This window comes from Leptidea sinapis, chromosome 22, assembly GCF_905404315.1.
Source record: "Leptidea sinapis chromosome 22, ilLepSina1.1, whole genome shotgun sequence".
In the NCBI taxonomy this organism is placed as follows: Eukaryota; Metazoa; Arthropoda; class Insecta; order Lepidoptera; family Pieridae; genus Leptidea; species Leptidea sinapis.
Window position 1 is genome coordinate 7,092,513 of NC_066286.1, and position 16,005 is coordinate 7,108,517.

Sequence of the window (16,005 nt, forward strand, 5' to 3'; positions counted from 1 at the left end):
GTTGGCAGTCAAAAGTTATAACATGTCGATATTTATAGATACGTTTGGGAATTTCAAAGGTGAGATCAGTGAAGCCGGTGAAGCGATCCTCGTCGACGGGACACAAGCCGACGCCGCGCAAGAAAATCAAGAGCACGTCGCCCTCGTTCACCGACTCTGACTTGCCCAACGAGAAGCCGTCCATGTTGAACCACTCGTTCTCCAAGAAGTCGAGCCTGCTGCAGCGACCTTCGAATATTTTGAGACCTGTAAGTATTTGCACACCGAATATGCACCAATAGAAATGTGTCCGTAATTTAATTTTGAACACACTTGCTCGTAAAGTGAGCCTTATGACATGGTACTTAGGGCCATAAATAAAAAAATCAAAACACACGCGCATAATAATATTACACATAATAGAAAGCACGATAGAATTGTTCCTACTAAGTTAAGTTAGTACCTAACTGCAAATTATATGACAGTAAACAGAACATTTTTAATTTAACCGGGTTATACAGTTTGTTTTATAACAACAAAGAGGTTTTATGCCTCTGAAAATCCATTTACATTTTTGAATAAATAAATGTGTCCCTTAATTATTTATAATAATTTGTTATAAAATATATGCATTTTATTACTAAAATTATAATTTTGAAGTAGGCTGTATGGCTATATGTAATCAATCATCTTACATTTGGCGCGTGCAAATAAACGCGTACGGGTCACCTGTTGTTAAGTGATCACCGCCGCCCACAATCTCTTGCAACACCAGAGGAATCACAGGAGCGTTGCCGGGCTTTAAGGAAGGTGTATTCGGGTGGACAAGGGGGGGGGGGGGGGGGAAGAGCCAACGGTCCTCGACACTAACCTATGCGAAACATAGCGGCACTAGGCCGCTACTTCACGCCGGTATTCTGTGCGAGTGTGGTAATTAACCCGGACGAGTCTGGCCCGATTGTGCTGACGTCAAAAGACGGCAGCGTGACTCTCCCACTTCTAAAAAGCCCTTAGTCGCCTCTTACGACACCCATGGGCCTTGGACTCCCCTATTCTTTTTACGCCCCGGGGAAAGTACAGGGCTCTTGTGGGGTGTTCACACATTGGCCAACTTGCAAATAGTCTCAATACTCAGCACTGAGGCATACGCCGTTAGAAATATTTAAGGGTTCTGTATCTGCCAACGGCCTTGAGTTTCTGGGCGGAGCGAGATTTTGTCACCGCACCTGCCGCGCTCCCGCTATTATTTGCGCAGATGGCCGCGCTGCAATCTACTACCGTGCATGCGGGCTGATGTTGTCGAACTATCGATAGATGGCTAATAAGCCATTATAATAATAAGCTGGAAATCATCTATAATATCGATAGGGCTACGGATATTACATTGAATATTGAGGTACTATGTATAGTATTGCTGTGTATAGAAAATATCAATAGTTTATCGTTATTATTTGGCATCAATTATCGATATCCTATCGATAGAGGACTATCGAACTGAAACACTTGCGTGTCTGTACTGTACAACTCGATCGATCCACATGACACCTGGCTCAAATGTCGTTTGTGCAATAAAGTACAGTGCGCAAAAAAGTTTTTGTTTCCATTTTACTTTCTCGTACGAAAACGAATTTAGAATTATGTTTACTTGACTGATTTGCAAATGTTTCTGTATGCTCCCCAAATAAAATAAAATAATGTTTCCAAATGATTGTCCAGGAAACTCCCCCGTTGGACCTGGAGAACGTATCAGAAACATTGCTGGGGAAGAACATAAAGGCGAGCCAGATGAAGTTCGGGTTCCTGGGACTCGGTATTATGGGCAGCGGGATCGTCAAGAACCTGCTCAACTCCGGACACAAGGTGCTTCTGTGGAACCGCACTGCGGCCAAGGTAAGTGCCTTTTATTTCCTGGTTACAGGTTGACTTGTTGTTGGTTTTTGTAACAGGTTGAATTGAGATCAATTGTCCCTGCCATCAGAAGACCATTTCTTGTGGAGAAACGCAGTGAAGTTAACATGATAGGCTTAGTCAAATAAATTTTCGGAGGAATCGCTCAAGGCAAATACTACGATTCGAAATCCGTCGACGTCAAAATGTGCGGCATCACGTAACTGTGTAAGCTTCGTAGAACCATTTTACGAAATCAGCCAGCTTTTGTGTTGTTTTCCCGAAACGATACGACTCAGGGACCATCAAAATCAGAATACTTGTCACTAGGACATCATCCATGGGGGCATTTTTTCACTTCTCATCGGGTGAGAATCTTGCCCCTCCAATAAAACAGAAATAAAGTATGTTTTTCTCTGGGAGTTAGGAGTGGTTAATCCCCTACATTATATGGCCCTATGAATCATAAACTAAACTCCAATATTTTCCGGTTTTCGTATAAAATTATTGATAGTCCAAATGAATATACCCGTGAGACAGTGAATGAATATTTTCCAGTGTGACACTGACTGTGTGAAGATTTTATACTTTGCAGTCTGATTTTTGTAATACTAATATACACATTATGGTTGTTGTGCAAAGACTCAAACAGTAGTATGTGCTGAAGGATCTTTTATGTTATTTAAGTTACTAGCGACAACCCACGATGCATGTATGTATGCAAGTATGCATGCCTGGTTAAGCATAGGCAATGGTATCATATGGTATATCAATGGTATGGTATTATTTCCAATGTAACTCTATGGGAAATGTTTGAACCTGAATAGCTCTTGATCGCGACAAAACTCAGATTTTAAGCTTTTCTCATGAAGACTTTTGCAACGATATTTTATGGGGTTACAAACCCCATAAAATATCCTATACCCTATTGGTTGCTGAGGAATATAATATCCAACGCCGTCGTTGTGTTCTGAATAAAAGTTATGTTAATTTCGATTCACCTATAATCGAATATATATTTAAATATAATTATGTTGGAAACATTAATTATTATGTCTTTAATGATTTATTAATTAATCGGGCACGCCTATTGTGAATGAGACGGTTTCTTCTCGCTTCGCCTCGACTCTACGCAATTGTTGATAATTTAATATAATACATAACATAATAAATAATAAACAAGCCAGATGCGAGATAAACTTATACCGTCTTACAATTATTGTAATTTTACAAACCATACCAGGGCCCCAAAATATCAGTGGGAGGCTCCTTTGCACAGGCTTTGTCGGCTAGATTATGTGTAAGCATTATTGTGTTTCGGCCTGAAAGGCGCAGTAGCTATTAAAATTACAGGGCAAATGAGACTTAACATCTTATGTCTCAAGGTGTTGAGCGCAATTGTAGTGGCGCTCAGATTTTTTTAAGAATCCTGAGCATCATGAGCTAAACGTCCTGCTCATCTCGTCCCTTATTGTCATTAAAAAAGAACATAAATGGAATTAATTTACGAAACATAAGCACGACTATAAGGTGATTGCATAATAATTCCAATGATATGGTAAGTAGGCCTCACACCGCTTGAGTGACTTGTTCCAGTTCCAAAACACGTACACCCACCTAAAAGACCGACACTGCTCCTATTGTTCGACTGACGTTGGAGGATATTTTTTTTAATGAAAGAGAGGGACAAGTGAGCGTTCAGTTGATGGTACCTGATGTCTTGCAACCCCAAAAGGGATCACAGGAGCGTTGCTGGTATTCTAGATAGATGTTCTGTGGTTGCAGTATAGTGGTTTTAGCCTTTTCTCCAACAAAAATGTATGGGTAGGTAGGTAATAGAACAGTACTTTAACATACTAGAGCGCCCGAATCCACGCACGCACACATACACACGATTTACTCGGCCGCTAAGCAATCTTGGGGAGACAAAACTATTGAGTGCTACGCCGTACGCCGACGAGACTGATGGCTGTGGAGTTAAATAATAAAGCTGCAGCAAGGCGTTCGAGTCGTCAATATTTTTTTATGTACCAACCCTAGCGCTCCGTCCAGACGTAGGTAAAAATTTCAATGAGACCGCCGAGTTACGCTACTGTTCTATTACTTGTACTGTGGTAGCGGTGGCTATTACAGGTGAGTGCAACGCTCATTAAATGACACATTTTGTTCTCTTCGATAAAGTGCTTACTTGTCCCCACGAGCATTGTGCGGCTAATTTACACCGGCGACGATACATCCTGTGTTATATGCGTCTCATGTGGTCAGATTGTATAGCACTGAATCCTGTTGGTCCTCCTTGTAATAACCATAGAAATATACTGACATAATAAGATCGTAACTGTGTTGCAACTGTTCGGTGAAATAGGATTCTAGTGAGTGTAGGTTGGTCAAAAGTTCTAAAATGTCTTAATTATTGACAAATGTAAATGCAATTGTTAGTAACAAAAAAGATGTAATTGAGATGGTATTTCGACTTTAGTAAATAAACCAAATCCATAAATATTTATAAAATAAAACATTTAAAGTAGAGGAAATTTCCAATACAAAAGTCCTGGTTACTGTACAGTACTGTACAGAGGTACCTCTGTTATTGATCAAATTAAACGTCAAATATAGGTATCCATCCGCTAGGCCGTAATGGCATGAGCGCACTGCCGCTAAAAGACAGTGTACCGCATAAAATATTTTACCTTATTGCTTATAATAACAAATATTAATTTAAATAAAAATAATATGGTATCACTTCTATGAATAAATCCACGTCGAAAAAAAATTTAAGTCAAATTTTCCAAAAGATCTCCGTTTTCGTAAATAAAACATTTTTTTAAACCATGCCATAATTTTTTATCAAGCTATGTGTATTTATTAGATTCTGTTAATTAAGTGGCTTTCTTGCAATGTTTGCATTTTACCGATGCAGAACGAATTGGCTGACAAGTAAATAAAATATGAAATATGAGAGTTCTTCATTCATTATTGATTGCCTCTCGATGTCACTTGTACTGAGTATGCGCTGATTTTTTTATCCAGTATCAACCAATACCTAGTATTTGTTAAACTCACTATACTTCAGCATATTTCAATTCTTTAATCTCAATTTAACTATTGTCAAAGTTAACGATTATATCTCCGATAGGTACTTGGGATATCTCCAATCCACAATATACAGTGTATTTTGTGTGTGGGGGTTTGTTTTAATTGTGATTAATAAAACATTTGTTGTAACACAATGTCAAGCTCATCAACCGAGTATATTATGATTTTTTAAGAGGGAAACTTTCCAGTTTGGTTCCGTTTTCATAAAAATAGGTTATTTTTCATGATGGCAAATACGTAGGTGTAATTTATTGTACTAATATCAATGTTTAATTTCTCTTAACGCATATAATTACATAATAATACTAGCTGACCCAGCAAACGTTGTATTGCCGATATTAAAATCGCGATACAAAAGTAACTGTTGATCGTAGATGGGTGAAAATTTGAAGTTGTATGTATTTTTTAAGACTGACTCATAATCAAACAAATTTACAAAAAAATGAAAAAAAAAATCGTGTGGACTACCCTTAACATTTAGGGGGATGAAAAATAGATGTTGGCCGATTCTCAGACCTACTCAATATGCTCACAAAATTTCATGAGAATCGGTCAAGCCGTTTCGGAGGAGTACGGGAACGAACATTGTGACACGAGAATTTTATATATAAGATATTTTTTAAATATTTCTGTCCTACTTACACACTACATGTAGGTATTTGAATAATTCATTGTTTAAGTAACAATATTTTATAAAAAGTGGTTAAGTATTTTGACTATCGTTTACAATTTTAACCATTGGTTAACCTAAGTACTTATCTTATTAGTAAGTATCCAAAAATAGTTATTCATTGAAATTACAAAACACAATTATTTAAATGACGCCACAATTAGAGTAATTTTTAATTTAAATAAATGTATGTAGTAAGTAGTAGTAATATGTAGTAAAATATTTAAAAATTAATGATAAAATCATATTTTTTGTGTCACTTTAATAAATAAAAATTTTAATGATTAAAAATCGAATAGAAAATTTTGTTTATTGTTTTACAGCTGTCATAAAAGTTATATAATATATAGTAAGATGGTTTTGCCCACAGTACCTAATTGTCTTTTCGTTAGTAAAGAAGACCTGCTAGACCATGTCTCTTCACCTTTAGCCTTCGTGGTTAATATTTTTATTTGATTACAACGGCCTAAGGCATATCCGAATTGACTTAATTAAAGATAATAAATTTTTCCGAAGTGGTCAGTTTAAGAAACCTTCTAAAGTCTCCACAGGTACATTTCATATAAACTGGTGTATCGTTTTACTCTATTGGAGGACCCTTTGAGAGAAAGGCGCGTAAGTGTTTATTATTATTTGAGATTGATATTAAGTTTAACCTAAACCTTTAATTTTAATAATTTGATTTAACACAATTGTTATTTTTCTGTACTGCAACTGCAAGGCAAGCATTATAGTAGTAATTAGTTTATATAATTGACGGAGATCTTTGAACCACGACCCTAGGAACTTTTTGTCTTAGGAATTACTACGCTTTCACGCCTTAACTATTCTAGTATAGCTTACATTAATACTAGGATATGACTCTGTATCATCATGCAATTTTGCATGTGTGGTCGTTTTCAGTGGTACAAAAAATATGTCTGTCACCTTTTCACGCTTAAGTCACGATTTAGATGGAATATCTCCATAATTATATCGTTTAATGTACAAAAATAAATTTTGAAAACAAAATTTTATTAACGATGCCCCCCTACACGGAACAACCTCTCCCGTTCCGTGCGAGTGCTCTTCCAACTGAGCTAACCGTTACAAACGGTTCGTAAAATTTTGTTTTCAAATTTTATTTGTGTGTTAATCCCAGAAGTGAGGGCTATAACTTTAAAAACATAACAAATCATTTAATATAATCATCTTTAAAGGCGGTTTAAAGCTTGTATAGAGAATCGAACATTAATTCTCAAAAAAAAAAAATATTATAGTACTACATTATGTACATATGGATTTTTAATTTCTACCATATTAAATATGACATGAGAATATGATTTTAATATTTATACAACGACTAATCATTTTTATGTATCAAGTTACTGAAGAAGTGCTATACGAAATTAAATACGGACTAAGTCGGGGGTACACGAATGTTATGTAGGCAGGTTAAACCTAAGTTAAAATATTGCTAGATATAAGAATGAGAAGGTAAAACATGAAGACAATATCTTCGAATGAAAAATGCTACTTCAACTATTGAAGATCGAATAAAACAAAAAGATGTTACATTGAAAAATAATTTATTTTCTCATGATTCCCTAATTACTCTTGATTTTATATTATTTAGAAAATGTTCAACAATATTTGTATATTCACAATTATAAACGTTATATTTATACAATATATATATAATGACAGCTGAGTTTGATTTGACACTGCAAGTGTCTATACCAGATGTCTGTTATATTATGTATATATACACATAAATAGGAAACATGTTAATGCCGGCTATGGGTATAAAAGTTACGGTAAAGTGGTGCAGATGGATAGAAGAGAATGGGAGTGGATCTCGCATTTGATAAACCAATTAACAATGGTCTCGCAGTATCCATAACAACTTTTCAAACATTACTAAAGATGACGAGCGCAACGGCAGTGTTGTTTAGGACTGTTATTGCTTTGGGCAGGGCTATCACTTATATATAGTTACTCGCTCGTTTCGTCATCTTATTAAAAAAAAAAACTTCCTTACACCTTACTAACACTGTTATCGAAACAATTACAAAATGCATAATACTCTAGGAGTTACTAAAAATACATCAAAATGGAAAAATTGATTGAAATAAAAAAATATTTACAAGTTTCACTAATAGCCACAGAACTCTTAAACAAAGTATTGTTTCACTACATGAACAGGTTTCGTTTATAATTCTCCTTAATCTAGCACTAGGAGACAATTTTCGCTAAATTTAATTCGAATCTAAACTATCACAGCTTACTTAGAAGTACACAGCGGTATAACTTCATATCGTTATCACTCATTCCCGTCACGAGTCACATAAAAATACTTTACAACAACGAGGCAAGATATGTTCAGTGAATCAGACGTAGGAGGGCGATTCAGTGAAATCACAGAGACTAATGTCGGGACAGGGGCCGGCGCGGCTCCGTAACGCGTAGATTTTAAAAACACGCGTTAACAGCCTGTACTACAAGGGCGTGTTCTCACAGAGGTGGACACACTCGCCACACACCAGCTGACCGGCCGAGTGACGCACTTGACAGTCTGGTTTCGTTAGCTCCACCGCTAGAAGCACGCGAGCCTGTTTCGCTGCCTCCTCCCTCTCCAGTTCTCTATTCAGCTCTGGTGTACTAATGCTCCCGGACAGGTGCCGCTTACTATCGCCTAATACTCGCTCTCGCCCCAATAATGGCTCGCTGGACGGTTTCGTTTCCTCGTTGTATCGTATTCTCACTGGCGTTAAAGTTTTAGTGGTGCTCGTAGAAGGGATCGCCGCTAAGGACTCCATCGTCGGAGGCGGTGCCGGCTGCAGCGGCTTTATCATCGCCAGCAACTTGGGTGGTGGACCCCGTTCTATCATGTTTATGTGAATGTCATCGGGCAGAAAGATGGGCGAGTTTCGCCGGGAAGTCAGAGATCTCTCCGTAGGCGTGTAGTAAACTGACATTTTACTCTCGTCGTCGATCGGATTTGGGAGTTTAGACAGCTTTTCTATTTTGGTCTTGAGGTACATGTCGATGACTTCGACGTCCGGGTCGAAGGCCATCGAGTCGCTTCGACCGCACGACCCGCTACGGCAGTTCTCGAAGTATAAACTGGGCAGGTTCTCCAGGACCTTATTTAGAGTTTGCTGTTGGTACTTGTACGATTCGCGCAACCTCAGAACCTGATGCGCGCTAAATTTGCGTATCTTATTCCTTTGAAAAACGTAATTTTCCCTCACCCAATTTAGTTGTGACGTGGAGTATTCTCGGACGCGCTTCACCTGTTCAAACAAATCGAGTGTGAATATATTTAAAGATTCTCACCAATGGCAATACTTTTCTTCAATCTAATAAATTCTGAGAACTGTGCGTTACGAGTGATTTAAGCCATTGAAGAGAGATTTTTGTTTATTATTATTATCGGGAGCTGCTATAAACCTATATAAAGAAATTTGACTTGTCTATCAAACTCACCTGATCGTGATACTGGTCTTTCATCGAAGTTATATGATTAGATCCGATGTCTCTTATATTTCGTAGATGGGAGGCTTGAGTTGAATAACTACTTTGGATCCAGTCCATTTGTTGCGTACAGTTCTCTTTTATTCGATGTACCTAAAATAAAAAATGTATAAGTATTAATTTTTTTTAAGAGAAAATTGAATTATCGTTCATTTTTTATAGATAGTTCATAATTTGTGTTAATAGCAATACCTGGACAGCATAATTTTCCCGCAACTTTTCGAGCTGTAGCCTTTTATATTGTTCTATGTTATCTAGCATGTTGTGTATTTGTCGAGCTTGAGGTTTGCCCTTGTTCACACACGCACAACAACTGCAGCAAGTTTCAAGGAGACGGAACCTGAAATGTACATAGAGCTATGTAGTATTATAATCATCAAAGCAATATCTGGATATTTTAAATGATTGAACACCGACCTGTAAAATATGTAACGTAATGCTTGAACTAAGAGTGTTAGACCTAGGAAGGCTGCTGCACAAATCGCTCCACAAAGCAAACTGTACATTTTAATTTCGAACATTGTCATAGGATCTAGGTTGAGCACAATTTCTGCGGACACATTGGCCGATGGATTTGTCGCGTAACATAAATACGTCCCGCTGTCCTCTCTCCGAATATCTGTTATTAATAATGAACCGTCATCACGCACTCTCACTCTGGACTTTGCGTAATCTATACTTTCATAATTTTGATCGTGGGCAATGCCGTGCTTGTGGAATATGTCTGGTATCAATGGTTCTGGGTTCCAGTGATACACCATCCTTGTTGGCGTTATCCAAGTTATTGAGGGCATTGGATTGCCGTCAAATTTGCACTCCAAAAGTGCGATAGTTTGCAATCTATGCAGAGTCAATGGACTCTTACTAACTAAATGAGGTGCTCTACAATTTGTATTATTTAAAATAGTTAACATATCATTTGGATAGCTATTTCTACAACTCAGATCTGACTTTATGATGTTTTTTCTCTTGTCGGCCCAATTACCAAACCACGCCATACGACAATCGCACGCCCACGGATTTCCTCCTATATTTAACGCTTCTAAATTATCCAACATATTTAGCGACAGAGGCAAAAATGTTAATGAATTATTGCTTATATCAAGATGTGTTAGCGACGGTGTGTCTTGGAACACATAGGCCTCAATTTCGCGTAAGAAGATATTTCTTCGTATATAAAGTTCTTCTAAGTGCTCCAAGCCTTGAAAGTTAGTATTCTGTATCACGGTTATTTCCGTTTGATCGAGGTAGATTGATTTTAGATTTGTGTTATGCCGGAAGAACATAGGCGAAAGCAGTCTCAGTCGATTACCTCCCAAGTCGAGAACTCTTAGTTTATGGAGACTTCTAAAAGCATCTTGTGATATGTTTTGAAACTTATTGTAACTTATATTTAGCTCTCTCAGTTCTGTTAGCGCTTCAAATATCTGCTTTGGTATATATTCTAAACTGTTGTTCGAGATGTCCAGTATTTCCAGTTGCAATAGGTCGACTAGAGAGTTTGGCGTTATTTTGACTAGGTTATTATTGTTTAGGAACAGAGTTTTCAGTTGGCGATTAGGGCTAAAGTAGTAATCTAAGAACGTAGATATTTTATTGTAAGATAAATCTAAATAGTGCAATCTAGTCATTGGTAAGAACACCTGGAATGGAAGGACTTGTAATTTGTTGTGTGAAACATCTAGAACTTCTAAATTTTCTAAATCGGCGAACGTAAATCGAGGTATGTCTTCGATTTGGTTCCTGGATAAATTTAAATGTATTAACAGGTTCAGTCCAGCAAATAGCCCGTGATGAGTCCTTTTGATTTCGTTCCTACTTAAGTCGATGTACTCAAGTTTGTGTAGCCCGTTGAATATTTCTATCTCTAAGCTCTGGAGGTCGGAGTCCGTCCAAATAAATTCTTGTTGAGCTACTGGGTATGTTTCCAATATAGCTCGTGTGAGCTTGTTTTTGGGGAGCGTCACGTTGGAACACGCCAGGCGTATTTTCATGCAGACACAGTTAGTTGGACAGGGATCGCACTTAACAGCTGTGCAAATAATTGCCAGCGCCAATATTTTGCGCAGCCACCGCATTATATATCAACCCACATAGTCATTGGACTGAAACAAGAAAACAAAATTTATTTATTATTACAAGTAAAGATATTTTAACATTTAATTTTAAACCCATAGATATTCATAACCAAATAGTGCGCATCCAATATACGATAATTACATACAGTCTTTTTTTGTTGTTTATTTAACGCTTTTAACTTTGAACATGATTAATTAATTGCTCTGTAGGTATATTAGCTGTACTTATTCCGAACATATTGTAGATTCTATAATTTCAAAGAAATATTTATAAAGATTCAAATGCGTTTAAATTAAGTCTATTTGTATAAAGTTTATTTGAATTTGACTAAGACTTTAGTCTAATAATAATAAAACTCCAAATTTGTGAAGCCACGCCATCACACATAAAGTTATTAGTATGAAATTGCTTAAAATGAATAATTTTATATATATTATGTTAAAATAATGACAATGTATTTGTGGTTTACTTTAGAATTATTCAAAAGTAATTGTTTGGATATTGTAGTTACAAAATCCAGCGAGTATGCTACTCACATTTACATAAATTAATATTCATTAATCGAGAATATGTACATGAGCACTTAGTTTTTTCATTACAAAAATTTAACATAGACATTTAAAAAGTGTTTGTGTCCGAATAGGTTGAACCGTCGACTCTCACCATGGAAATCACTGTGTGTTTTAGGTTTTCGAATTCATATTTAGGTTTATTCCACGCTTTTAAAGGTTGGCAATGGTTCTGTGATTCCTCTGGTGATACAAGAGAGTATGGGCTATTATTATCATATACCACCAGGTGACATAGAAATACAATTTATTTACACAGGGAGTTACAATATCATAATATATTGAAATAACACTTGGTAAATGTCATGAATCTACATAAGTTTGTAAAGTGGCTTTGACACACGTAGTTGAAGTGATAATATTATACAATACTAGGTGGCCTGCGTAGAACTATTCATCATTAATTATCCTCTATATAATGTACTATTCTATAGTAAGCCTTCTTTGTCAAAGAAGATTTCATATATTTTTTTAATTTGTGCTCAGTGAGTCCTGGGAAAGTATTGTAACTTTATTTCAAAATCAAATTTAAAAAGGTCATCTAATAGATAAAGCTTAGAATTCCTTGGCAAAGGTTACTGTCATATTGTATTAGTAAATGTGACTGTTTACTAGTGGGAGGCTTCTTTGCACAGGATTGCCAGCTACATATAGCTGCTAAAATGACTAGGCAAATAGTCAGAGGGCTCATATTTGATCCAAAAAAATTTAGAGATAATCTATATTACATTATACAAAAAAAGTTATTTTTGAATTGAATTGTTTGATTATGTTAAGCTAATGGTAAGATTAGCTTACCAACTACTGTAGATAGATAAAATAAATAAAGCTGAAGTTTGTACATATATACACACACCATATATCATTCATAGCTTTTAGTTGTTATATTCCAAACAATTGTAATGTCAACTATTGCACAACCAAGTTCCTTAATAAGGATTGCCCTTCACTTTCTGCTGTGTTAATGTACAGTGGTAATATTGAAATCTAATTCTATTAATGCAGCTTTTTGTTTTAATAGAAAAGATACATATTAATGTAATACATTTTCCTCTATTCATTTCATTGTATATACTGAAAACTTTAGCCATAAATACACAACTTTCCTGTTTATGTGAATAATTATCATTCCATTCTATCTATAGGCTGAGCAATGATTTTTATTACTTAAACTAACTAGGTCAAGAATATCGTATTATTCGCGTGTTTTAGCACATTTTCTATGTAATTGGTTCGAATTCTAATACAATTATTGATGATTATGATTTGAGTATTGTTTTTAAATTGTGTAATATTAAATGGGTTAATTTTGTATTGATATTTAGTGGTTGATATGTGATATTTTCAGTTACGAGTTTCTTACAAAAACCACATAGACAACCTAATTATAGCAACAGTAATTAGTACAACGAATAATTTCAAGTTTCTACTAGAAAGCTTTTTGGTTAATTTGTCAAGTATTTAAATCGTTAGTGATGTTATTTTTTTTGTAATGAATCCAAATATTATAATACGTGTACATATTACCAAATGAAACGAATTCATGGCTGTCCATAGTCCATTTTCTTGATTGTAACTTTCTGTGCCGACACATGTGGCTCACTACACATTGCCCAATATCAAATAACCACAATATATGTATTATTTTATCGTTTAACACAAGACATTTACCTAACACTGTTCACATTTCACTCCAACTTGCATAATCCACGTTCTAAGTTAAAGCAGATGTGATTGACAACAGGCATCCTTCCTTACAAGCCTTCGCAATAAACACCATCTCACATATGTTTCCAATATTTGGATTTGTTATTGAACACCATTCAAACACAACGTAGGTAGTTTATTCAACCTCAATACATAATTTGCACAAAATAATATTACGATACACTGTCACTACGGCCGTGGCGTACCTACACTAGTGACTGGAAAAGAATAAATGGCGGCGGGGTGAGTTGCGCGGTGCGGCGTCTCGCTTACACTCGTACAATAATATGATATTATCTCTTTCTGTCGTTGTGTCAGTCAGCTGGCGGGTACGAGTGCGGCCGACAGAAGTCGATTAATACCGAATGTCACTACGGAATCGCGGCGGGTGTTCCGTCTTGCGTACAACTACAATACCCATAGAATAGAATGCGACTTTTAAAAATGTTATTGTATCGTGGCCTGTTTTATACGACTGGATAGAAATTTTTGTCTTTTTAAACTTCGCCGATGTCAAGTTAAAAATAATGTTTAAATGTATTACTTAACTTTTTAGAAATTAATATTTTTGTTTTAGTATCTACCTACCTACCTTCTTAGAAGTAAGAATTAGGTAACTACCTGAATAATATTATATCGATTCATCATAATATTTAGTTCTATTTATACTAATTTATATTATGTCAGTGTACAATTATAATAATGTAGGTAGGTAAAGTAATATGCTCGGAAGTTTTGTAAATACCTTGTAATATAAATGTACTTATTAAGGTGAGTTCCAAAAGTTATTCATTACCTAGTAATTAATTTCTATTGATAAAAGAATGTAGATAGGTACGTATTGTGTATAGATAAGTAGGTACTTACCAAATTACTACGTTGGCATTTAAAAACATTTTAATGTAGTTGATTGTTATTGGCTGGAACTTGATAGGTTCTTAATATTCGTTAAATGTCTCATGAATAAATTATTCGCTACAAGTTATTATTTATTGCTTGCAATTTGCAACCAGTTTCGTATTTTAAGGATACCGTACTTAGTAGGTATAACAGAAGGACTTGCCCATTTTTACACACCTTTTATTATCTTCACCTGTATACAGTATGTATGTAGGTATGTTTGTTTCTAACCGACGTAACCGACTCATTTAGGCGCGATTATGACCCACTTTAAACCGCCAGATTTTGTTCAAATTCCGTAGATTTATCGAGGACCGAGGACAATACATTAATTTGGTAAAATTTATAAAAATTCAAAAATAAATATTCTCTTTATTTAAGTATATATTTTTTCCCTCTATCGTTGTTAATAAGGCAGGAATTTATGTTAATTTAAATTTCAACCAATATCTTTTCTAGAGATGGGCCGAATTTTCGTTTTATATTCGGTATTCGGCATATTCGGCAGCTTTACCGAATATTCATATTCGGCCGAATATTCGGCTGCATCACCTAATATTCGGCAAAGTGATACTCAAAGTTTTTACTGTTATTGACCCGTGTATTATCATGATTTGAGTGTACAGTGCAATGAGGTAAGTATTTTAGAGTTTAGCTTTCTGTTTTTGTCGTCACTGAAGCTTTATTTTCAATTAAAGTAGGTTGGTAAAAAGATAACAACTTAATGAAAAATATAGGTATCTACTATCTAGCTGTTTTGGGATTAGGCTGCTGTGTAAACTCTTTAGAATAATATATTATAATCAGGTCTTAATTGAAGGAAAATAAACAAGATATTTATTTCGATCAGTCTTTATTGTGTTAGAGAATAGCTTAATCAAATCACAACACCTTAGTAGATTATGAATAATATTTTTTTCTAGTTTCTACTCAGCATAGCGTCGCAAAATATATTTATTGATATTAAACTTTTAAACCTATCCTATTCAACCAATATAGTTCTTTATAAAGAAAATAAGTAATTTGTTTGTACTTTTCAGGTTGTAATTTAAGAGATCAATCACTTAATCTACACATTAAGAGTTAGGAACTTAATTAAAGTCTACTGACATATAAGACACATATGACATCTCATATAATTATTTAAGATAATTCAAAATGTCATTAATTACTTAAGTATGTAAAATAATAATATAGGAAGATTATTCCTAAAAAATCACAATTCACATTGACTTACACGAAAGTGTTTTGTTTATCTATAAACAGAAAAATATAGTTCTTAAACGGTAATGGAAACTACAATAAAAAGAAACGTAAACACAAATGTTTTGTTACATAATTAGAAAATAAGCCTGGTGTAATTTAGTATTTAAAATTGACGACGGAACGGAATCAAATGTACCGAATATTCGGTTCGGTAAAAGTTTTACCGAATATTCGGCCGAATGTTCGTATTCGGTGAAACCCATGTTCGGCCCATCACTAATCTTTTCAACTAAAGCGTGTTTTTTGGTTTTTTCAAACTATTTTTATTATGATTGAAATCACACTGCAACGCTGACAGTCGCGCCAAACTTGAATCTCATCAGTCATAGCAGTAGA

The 16,005-nt window shown here is 35.3% G+C and overlaps 2 protein-coding genes across 4 annotated transcripts in view; one reads left to right on the forward strand and one right to left on the reverse strand.

The window, feature by feature from the left end:
- LOC126970826 (cytokine-like nuclear factor N-PAC) overlaps positions 1-16,005 on the forward strand; it is an 86,829-nt gene that overhangs the window by 15,374 nt on the left and 55,450 nt on the right. The window contains exons 6-7 of one of the 2 annotated variants that reach the window (XM_050816962.1): positions 39-248; positions 1,696-1,869. In XM_050816962.1, coding sequence (XP_050672919.1) covers positions 39-248; positions 1,696-1,869 — 384 coding nt within the window. The remainder of the gene's footprint in view (positions 1-38; positions 249-1,695; positions 1,870-16,005) is intronic. The other variant, XM_050816963.1, reaches the window with a different exon arrangement.
- On the reverse strand, positions 7,184-13,736 carry LOC126970796 (leucine-rich repeat and immunoglobulin-like domain-containing nogo receptor-interacting protein 3). 2 transcript variants are annotated; one of them, XM_050816899.1, is made up of 5 exons: positions 13,468-13,736; positions 9,566-11,253; positions 9,341-9,488; positions 9,101-9,241; positions 7,184-8,907 (listed from the first exon to the last, which is right to left on the reverse strand). In XM_050816899.1, the coding sequence occupies exons 2-5, from the start codon at positions 11,224-11,226 to the stop codon at positions 8,110-8,112; spliced, it is 2,748 nt and encodes a 915-aa protein (XP_050672856.1). In that variant the 5' UTR covers positions 11,227-11,253; positions 13,468-13,736; the 3' UTR covers positions 7,184-8,109. The 2 variants fall into 2 exon arrangements, with proteins under 2 accessions (XP_050672856.1, XP_050672857.1); XM_050816900.1 differs by having other exon boundaries at positions 13,324-13,736.

What these genes read in the sequence shown, in the direction of transcription:
- LOC126970796 (XM_050816899.1), bottom strand. Translation starts at nt 11,226, where the DNA reads ATGCGGTGGCTGCGCAAAATATTGGCGCTGGCAATTATTTGCACAGCT. An exon ending in GGGAAAATTATGCTGTCCAG is followed by an intron (nt 9,242 to 9,340) that starts GTATTGCTATTA and finishes TTTTTATTTTAG; the next exon opens with GTACATCGAATAAAAGAGAA. An exon ending in AAGACCAGTATCACGATCAG is followed by an intron (nt 8,908 to 9,100) that starts GTGAGTTTGATA and finishes TTGTTTGAACAG; the next exon opens with GTGAAGCGCGTCCGAGAATA.